The sequence below is a fragment of the Dryobates pubescens genome, chromosome 30, assembly GCF_014839835.1.
Source record: "Dryobates pubescens isolate bDryPub1 chromosome 30, bDryPub1.pri, whole genome shotgun sequence".
Lineage (NCBI taxonomy): Eukaryota > Metazoa > Chordata > Aves > Piciformes > Picidae > Dryobates > Dryobates pubescens.
In genome coordinates, this window is record NC_071641.1 from 6,541,488 (window position 1) to 6,551,090 (window position 9,603).

The 9,603-nt window shown below is 50.8% G+C and overlaps 1 protein-coding gene across 1 annotated transcript; it reads left to right on the top strand.

The window, feature by feature from the left end:
• Positions 1-2,825: 2,825 nt before the first annotated feature.
• Positions 2,826-9,398, top strand: KLHL10 (kelch like family member 10). Its single transcript, XM_009907101.2, has 5 exons — positions 2,826-2,929; positions 4,233-4,722; positions 6,135-6,749; positions 8,065-8,214; positions 9,096-9,398. Exons 2-5 carry the CDS (start codon positions 4,303-4,305, stop codon positions 9,396-9,398), a joined length of 1,488 nt encoding a protein of 495 aa, XP_009905403.1. The 5' UTR covers positions 2,826-2,929; positions 4,233-4,302.
• Positions 9,399-9,603: the final 205 nt, after the last annotated feature.

The following is a 9,603-nucleotide window of genomic DNA, read 5'->3' on the forward strand; positions in this document are numbered from 1 at the left end:
CAGGCACAAACTGCAACTCAGGAGGTTCCAGCTGAACAGGAGAAACTTGTTTGGTGTGAGGCAGCTGGAGCCCTGGCTCAGACTGCCCAGAGAGTCTGTGGATTCTCCTTCTCTGGAGTTGACTCCCAAATCACTCCAAAGTACTCTCCAGTATTATGGTGCAAAGAAGCCAGGTCTTGTTCTCTGTTCTCATTGGCTCACTTTAAAACAGGACTAAGGAAGATGTGATCTTCAGGAGAAATACATACAGGATTTCTGCTAAGAATTCTAGAAGCCAGCTCAGCAACATAAAGCATCCTTCTGTGAGCCTCACAACCTCCACCTTCAAGCAGCCCACAGGATTAAGGAAATTACTTCCATAAAGCATGATCTGCTACCCTTCCTGGACTTGGCTTAGCCACACAGTCAATCAGGAGGAGTATTTTCTCCTGCTAAGGAAAAAATATCCCTATAGTGACACTTCTTTACAAAACCAAGAACTTCCAGTGATAACAAACCCCACTTTTCTTTGACCTAGCTTCTGGAGGACAGCAACTACCAGTTAGATGCTGTAAACCACTTCTCAAATCTCCCAAGTCCAGGGTTAGCTCAATACCTGCCTTCTGGTTCCTGTTGCAGGGTGGGGAAGTGAAACCTTCTCCTGGTGCCTGTATATTGATGTCCTGCTCATTCCACTCATATCACATTAGATTGTACTACACTGAGAGTGTGTGAGATCACAAACCCTTCACTCTTCATCCAGCTACAGAGAAAAATGACTTTTCTAGCATAAAAAACAACTCCATTTCAATTTATCTGAAAGAGCAAGAAATCTACCCAAAGATGCTTTCAGGGAACCTCACACCTGATCATACTTTCCATCTCTAGCCATTGTGTGTTCAGAGTGTCAAAGAGCCTTCTCCAAACCCCTGTTTTTCACCCAGATGTACCCCTGGGTGCACCATGAGTTGAGTTGGCCACCACAAGAGAACCGTCACAGAATAGCCTAGGTTGGAAGGGACCTCAGAGATGATTGATTCCAACCTCCCCACCATGGGCAGGGATGCCTCTCAGCTAGACTCAGCTGCTCAAGGTCTCATCCAAACTGGCCATGAAGACCTCCAGGGAGGAGATATCCACAACCTCCCTGGGCAACCTGTTCCAGAGTCTCACCACCTTCATATGGAAGAACTTCTTCATAAGATCCAGTCCAAACCTACTCTCTCCCTCAGCTTCAAACCATTCCCCTTTGTCCTGTCTCTAGACACTCCTATGAAAAGTCCTTCTGCAGCCTTCCTGTAGGATCCCTGCAGGTATTGAAAGGCAGCTCTAAAGTCTCCTCAGAATCTTCTCCAGGATGAACAACCCCAGCTCCCTCAGCCTCTCCTCATAGCAGAGGTGCTCCAGCCTTGGGATCATCTTTTTGGCCTTCCTCTGGACTTGTTCTAACAGCTCTGTGCCCTTATGATGGGGACAGCAGAACTGGATGCAGCATTCGAGGTGAGGTCTCAGAAGAGCAGAGTATAAAGGGGCAGAATCTTTCCAGGGCGAGGGGCAGAAGTGGGGAAAGACAACACACCAGAGGAGCTCATTACAACCAAAGACTCAATATTTCTTCTGAAGGTTATTAGAAAGATTAATGTCTGTGCACAAACTGGTCTAATTAGTGTCCAGGTCTGTTAAGAAGTGGGTAACTGTATAATTTCTATTCTCACAGGTATAAATGTAATGGAACTGAACAATAAGAGTATTTCTTTTGTTCCTCAACAGGAAACTCACTGTTAATGCAGTGTGTAAAACACAATTAAACTGCCTTCCTGTCCTCACCAGTCCCCACCAGGAGACCAAGCTGTGCTGGCCTGACCACAGTAGCTCAATCTGCTACATCCTCATAATGGTTGGGGTGGGTGAGATACAGTAAGGCAGGAGGAGAGCTTAAGGAGAAGAGATTCTGGGGCTGCCACTGGTCAAATTGTAGATACTGAATTGACCTTTCATCCCCACCTGGAAATGCTTGACTTTAGTCTTGGATTGGGCAGGGCTCCACAGTCTCCATAAAATTTGGTGGCATAGAGGGTGATTTTCATAGAATCATCAGATGGTTTGGGCTGGAAGGGACCTTAAGGATCATCTAGTTCCATCTCCCCCACCATGGGCAGGGACACCTTCCACTAGACCAGGTTGCTCAAGGCCTCATCCAACCTGGCCTTGAATACCTCCAGGGATGGGGCATCTCCCACCTCTCTGGGCAGCCTGGGGCAGGCACTCTCCACCACACTGGCACAAACATTCTTCCTTCCTTCTCTCCAATCTGAATCTCCCTCTTTCAGTACAAAGCATCACCCCTTGTCCTGTCACAACAGGCCCTGAACAAAAGTCTGTCCCCAGCTTTCTGATTGGCCCCTATAGGCACTGAACAGCACTCAGAAGGACACCCTGGAGCCTTCTCTTCTCCAGGCTGAACAACCCAGACACTTTCACAGCAGAGATGTTCCAGCCCCCTGATTATCATCAGAAGAGCTATCAGCAGGGTATAGGCACAGGGTCCAGCGTCATCTTGGCTGCAGTTGAGTGAAGGCTCAGGTCAACCATGGAGACAGGCAGCTACAAGGACCAGGACCCCACTGACTGCAGAGGAGGTCACAAAGAGTCCTTCATTTGCATGATGGGGCAATGTCACAATGGCAGACAGTGGTTAAGAGATGATGACTGGGGGTGATGACACAGTGAGCACTTCTGGAGAGGAATCCTCAACAGGTTTCAGGTTCAGCATGGGCCACAGCTTGGCACCAAACAAATAGCCTTCTAGAGCCATGGAGGGGAACAAGAGCCCTAGTACCTTCAGCGAGATCCTCCAAGAAGGGGAGCACTGCGATGCGACCCTCAGGGTGGATGGGGTTGAATTCAATGTTCACAAGGTCGTCCTCTCTGGATGCAGTGACTACTTCAGGTCAGTGGTTGAAACAAAAGGGGATGGAGGCAGGACTCACCTGGAGTATTTGGTCTAGCTTTGGGACCCCCAGCACAAGAAGAGGACATGCACCTGATGGAGAGGGTGTAGAGGAGGGCCATGAAGATGATCAGAGGGTTGGAGCACCTCTTCTATAGGGACAGGCTGAGAGAGCTGGGATTGTTCAGCCTGGAGAAGGCCCCAGGGAGACCTTAGAGCTGCATTTCAATATCTGAAGGGGACCTACAGGAAAGCTGGGGAGGGACTGTTTGGAAGGGTCTGTAGTGATAGGCCAAGGGGCAATGGTCTGATACTGGAGCAGGGGAGATTTAGGTTGGATATGAGGATGAAGTTCTTTACAATGAAGGTGGTAGAATAATGGAACAGGTTGCCGAGGGTATCCCTGCTGACTGCAGGGGGGTTGAACAAGATGACCTTTGAGGGTCTCTTCCAACTGTGAATCTGTAAACAGCCTGTCCTGGTCTGGCTCACGCTCCTGGAGTGGATCTCCAGTGCTCCCATCACTAAGATTTTCATCCAGCAGTTCTCCATAGTCCTGGTACCTGCCTGCACACCAGAATCAGTCCACAACCTGATGTCATGCTGGGAAAATGCCTCACAAACTCAGTAAGCTATGTGGACCCTCTGGCCCCCTGGGATTTGCTGTCTCTCTCCAGACCAGGCACTTCTCACCTATTCCAAGCCTCATCTTCTTTCTTCAGTGAAGAAGATCACATAAGACTTGCTGAAAAGGTTGATGTGGTGCTGAGGGGCATGGGTTAGAACCAGACTTGGTAGAGTTAGAAGTGTAGAAGCCAGGCTGGACAGGGCCCTGAGCAACCTGATCTAGCAGAAGGTGTCCATCTTGTGGCAGAGGGGTCAGAACTGGGTGATCTTCAAGGTCCCTTCCAACCCAAATTATTTGATAATTCTATGAGAATGTCCCTCTATGCCACCAGATTTTATGGAGGCTTTGGGGCCCCACCAAATCTAAGCTTATAGTCAAGATAGACTTGGTTGGACTTGATGATCTTGAAGATCTTTTCCAACAGAAAAATTTTCCTATGGTTTTGTGATGACACAGCAGCTCTGGAGGTAGTGTCTGGCAATCAGCCAAGTGTGGTACAGGGCTGGCAATGTGGTCAGCCTGGCTGCCCCACCTTTGACTGGGAGGATATCCCTGCCAAGTGGCCAAACTGGTGCCTGGAGAGGGAGACACAGGGGATAATAGGGTCTGAGATTAACACCCAAACAACAACAAAGGATGTTTCACCCAATCCTCCTTTTCCTTTGGTTTATCCAGGACTTTGTTCAGCAGCAGGTGGAATGAGGCAAAGAAGAGAGTCTATGAAATCCATGGCTTTTCAGCAGAAATGATGAAGCAAATCATCGAGTACATCTACACCGGGACGGTGCCAGTTGCATGGCACAACGTGCACGACCTGCTCGTCATGGCAGACTACCTCCAGGTCACTGGCCTCATCAAGCTGTGTGGTGAGTTCCTGCAGTCCCAGCTAAGCTTGGAAAACTGCCTCGACATCTGGAGGTTCACAGACACCTACTACTGTCCCGACCTGAGGGATGCAGCCTTCATCTTCATCCTCCACCACTTCAAGCAGGTGGCTGAGGTCTCCACAAAATTTGTAGACCTCTCGGTTAATGACCTCAAAGCCATCATAGAGAAGGATGAACTCAACGTGGGACATGAAGGGATTGTGTTTGAGACTGTTCTGAAATGGGTTGATCATGACTCGCAGAACAGGAGGCAGCACCTTGCTGTCCTGCTGAGCAAGGTGAGTGATGTCACAATGTGGACCTGGGTGGCTCTGCACTGTTTGGCATGGAGAAGACCTTTGCAGTGCTTTTGCTTCATGTTTAGAGTTCAACTGCTCCTCACATCTAGGGCATGGTGTGGATTTGGCTGGAGCACCTCTTTCACAAAGACATGCTGAGTTCATCCTGGAGGAAAGAAGGCTCCAGGGAGACCTTAGAGCAGCCTTCCAGTATCTGAAGGGGGCTACAAGAAAGCTAGGGAGGGACTTTTGACAAGGACGAGTAGATCAGACATCAGGAAGAAGTTCTTTACTGTGGGGGTGGTGGAACAATGAAACAGGTTGCCCAGAAAGGTGGTGGAGGCCCCATCCCTAGAAACATTCAAGGTCAGTCTTGATGGGGCTCCAATCAACCTGCTCTCACTGCAAATGTCTCTGCTGAGTGCAAGGTGGTTGGACCAGATAACCTCTAGAGGTTCTTTCCCACCCAGTGCATTCTATGATTCTATGGTTCTGTGACATTCTCTCTCCATACACAATGCTGATGAGCATTTCAGGGTGGTGAGAGCCTGGCCTAGGTAGCTCAAAGAGGTGGCATATCTCCCATCTCTGGAACCATTGCAGGTCAGGTTGTCTGGGGCTCTGAGCTGCAGATGTCCCAGCTGAACACAGTGGGGTTGGACTGGATGAGCTTTAAAGGTCTTTTCCAACCCAAACCAGTCTGTGGCTGTATGATTTGCCCAGACAAGCTGTTCTGTGCTCACAGCAGCTTCAGTCTACGTGCAGGAAAACATCCATCATTGAAACCATCCAGAACTAGGAGCAATCCAGCACTGAAGACAGCCACAGAATCACAGAAACATTCAGGTTGGAAAAAGACCCTCAGGATCACCAAGTCCAGCCCAGAACCCTACTCTACAAGGCTCACCCCTAAACCACATCCCCAAGCACCACATCCAAATCACCTTTAAAGACATCCAGGGTGACTCCATCGCCTCCCTGGGCAGCACATTCCAATGTCTGATCACTCTTGCTGTGAAAAATGTCTTCCTAATGTCCAGTCTAAAGCAGCTGCAGCTTGAGGCCATTCCCTCTTGTTCTATCACTAAATACCTGTGGGAAGAGACCAGCACCAGCCTCTCTGCAATGTCCTTTCAGGTAGTTGTAGACAGCAATGAGGTCTCCCCTCAGCTTCCTCTTTTCCAAGCTAACCATCTCCAGCTCCCTCAGCTGTTCCTCATAAGGTTTATTCTCCAGGCCCTTCAACCAGAAGTGGAGACACCCAGCACTGGAAGCATCCAGAGCAAGGGGACATCCAGCAGTGGAACCATTCCGAACTGGGGGACATCCAGCACCAGAGCCATCATACACCAAGGCTACCAAAGTGAAAACCATCTACCTGAGCACTCTAACCTCCCGTTTGCCCTTCCCAGGTGCGCCTGGCACTGATGCCAGCAGAATACTTCCTGGCCAACGTCCAAACTCACCATTACGTGAGGGACAGCGAGGACTGCAAACCGCTCATCATAAACGCGCTGACAGAGATGTACCAGCTCAGCATGAACGGCCCAGCTTCCGGCGTGGTGACGCCGCTCAGCCGGCCTCGCCTCCCCTACTCCGTCCTCTTCGCCATCGGAGGCTGGAGCGGGGAGAGCCCAACCAACGCCATCGAGGTCTATGACCCCCGCGTCGACCAGTGGGTGGACGTCACCCCTAACGACGAGGGTCCCCTCGCCTACCACAACGCCGCCTACCTAAAAGGCTTCATCTACATCGTTGGCGGCTTCGACAGCGTGGATTGCTCCAGCAGCGTCAAGAGGTTCAACCTGCTTCAGAAGACGTGGCAGGAGGTGGCCCCCATGCACTTCAAGCGGTGCTACGTCAGCGTGGCCGTCCTCGACGGCGTCATCTACGCCATGGGGGGGTTCGATGGGCACGTTCGCCTCAACACGGCGGAGCGCTACGACGCAGAGACCAACCAGTGGACCATGATCGCCCCCATGCACGAGCAGAGAAGCGACGCAAGCGCCGCCTCGCTGCACGACAAGGTGAACAGAACAGCGATGTGGGGCTTGAGAGGGGGTCGGGGGGAAGGGTGGTGAGCTGGAGAGGACAACACACACGGTGCGCAGAGCGGTCAGGCATTGGAACAGGCTGCCCAGGGAGGTGGTGGAGTCATCATAGAATTGTTAGAGTTGGAAGGGACCTCAAGGATCAGCCAGTTCTGACCCCCCTAATATGGGCAGGGACACCTCACATTAGAGCAGATTGCTCACAGCCACATCCAGCCTGGCCTTTAAAACCTCCAGGGATGAGGCTGCCACCACCTCCCTGGGCAACCTGTGCCAGTGTCTCACCACCCTCATGGGGAAGAACTTCTTCCTAACATCCAATCTGAATCTACCCATTTCTAAGTTTGTTCCATTCCCCCTAGTCCTATCACTACCTGACACCCTAAAAAGTCCTTCCCCGGCTTTCTTGTAGCCCCCTTCAGATGCTGGAAGGCCACAATTAGGTCTCCTCAGAGTCTTCTCTTCTCCAGACTGAACAGCCCCAATTCTGTCAGTCTGTCCTCAGAGGAGAGGTGCTCCAGCCCTGGAGGTGTTCAAGAAACATGTGGACATGGCACTTGGGGGAATGATTTAATGGCCGTGGTGGGCTGATGGTTGGACTCCATGATCTTAGAGATCTTTTCCAACCCAAAACAATTCTATGATTCTACATCAGTTCTGTGATTCTGTGAAGAAAGTGCCTGTCCTCTCCTACAACATGCATTGAGGTGGGCTCTTTATAAGCTACTTACCTTATAAACACAGCTGGCACTCTGAGGTCACCATCTAGGTAGAAAAGAGAAGCTGTGGAACCAGGAAAGATGTGGAACATCTGTCTGATAAGGAAAGGCTGAGAGACACGAGGCTGTTTAGTCTGGAAAAGAGCAGCCTGAGAGGGGACCTTATGAGTGTTTATGAATATCTGATGGGTAGGAGCCAAGGAGAGAGGGCCAGGCTCTATTCAGTGGTGTCCTGTGATAGGACAAGTTGCTGCTCACCATCCATGGTCCAGTTGCTGTTAGCCAGCACCTTTCCTGGCCACAGGTGAAGCACCATGTAGGGCTATCTACTTCATGCAGTTCTGGATATAACCAGATCCAAACCCTGCTGCCCTCCATATCTCCCTGCACTTTCACTCCTTCAAAGCCAGGATGACAGAATCATTCCCAGCAAAGCCAAACCAAAGCTCCCTCAAAGACCAGCCACACCATTAATGTTCTCTCCAACACATCCTTCCACCAAGAGGATAATTTTTCTCTCTGATGCATCCTCCCACCATGAATATAACACTTGGGGTTTCTCCTGCAACCAGGTGTACATCTGTGGTGGCTTCAATGGGACTGAATGCTTGATCACCGCTGAGGTGTACGATGTTGCCACCAACCAGTGGAGCTTCATAGCCCCAATGATCACAAGAAGAAGTGGAGTGGGCGTGATCGCTTATGACAACGAAGTGTACGCGGTAAGGGAGAAGTGGCACCTCGGCCACCAGCACCCAGCCCTTGGAGCACTTATGCTGTAGGCTTGGGGAAGTGTGGTTGGAAAGCTGTCTGGCAGAAAGGGACCTGGGGGTTCTAATTGACAGGCAATGGATTATGAGCAAGCAGTGTGCCCAGGTGGCCAAGAAAGCCAGTGGCATCCTGGCTTGTATCAGAAATCCTGTGTCCAGCAGGAGTAGGGAGGGGATTGTCCCCTTGTACTCAATGCTGGTGAGGCCACAACTTGAGTATTGTGCCCAGTTTTGGGCGCCTCAGTACAGGAGAGATGCAGAGGTGCTGGAGCAAGTGCAGAGGAGGGCAAGGAAGCTAGAGAAGGGCCTGGAGAATAAATCTGATGAGGACCAACTGAAGGAGCTGGGGATGGTTAGTTTGGAAACAGAGGGGAGACCTCATGGCTCTTTACAACTGCCTGAAAGGACATTGTGGAGAGGTTGGTGCTGGTCTCTTCTCTCAGGTAATTAGTGACAGAACAAGAGGGAATGGCCTCAAGCAGCAACTGGATAGGTTTAGACTGGACATTAGGAAGACATTTTTCTCAGCAAGAGTAGCCAGACATTGGAATGTGCTGCCCAGGGAGGTGGTGGAGTCACCAACCCTGGATGTGTTTAGAGGTGGTCTGGATGTGGAGCTTGGATACGGTCTAGGGGTGAACTTTGTAGAGTAGGGTTCTGGGCTGGACTTGGTGACCCTGAGGGTCTTTTCCAACCTGAATGCTTCAGTGACTCAGTGTTCTGCATCCTAGACTTTCAGATTGTCCCTTTCATAAACTCATCGAATGGTTTGGGTTGGAAAGAGTTTTCATCTAGTTGCCTCATCTCACCTCTGTCCCTTTGGCATCCCCCAGGTCGGAGGCTTTAACGGCTTCAGGCGGCTGCGCAGCGCGGAGGCTTACAGCCCCGAGGCCGACGCCTGGCACCCGGTGGCCAGCATGCTCTGTCCTCGCAGCAACTTCGGCATCGAGGTGGTGGACGACCACTTGTTTGTGGTGGGAGGCTTCAACGGTTTCACCACCACTTTCAACGCGGAGTACTACGACAAAGCCACCAACGAGTGGTACGACATCCGTGACATGCGCACGCATCGCAGCGCCCTGAGCTGCACCGTCGTCTCAGGCCTTCTGAATGTCCGTGACTATGTGGCCAGATGAGGTTGCTGAAGGGCCAGCTCTTCTCCAAGCAGCAGCTCAAGCCCCTTTCAAAGAGCTCTGCCAAGCTAAAAATGCCATTCTCGATGCCTTCTCTTAGGTGAAAATCAGACTGATCAATAAAGGTTGAAGGAATCAGTCATTTGTAGAAGTTTCATGCTCTGGTATCGTGAAGTGTGGTGTTGGCTGTGGCCCACACAACGTCTTC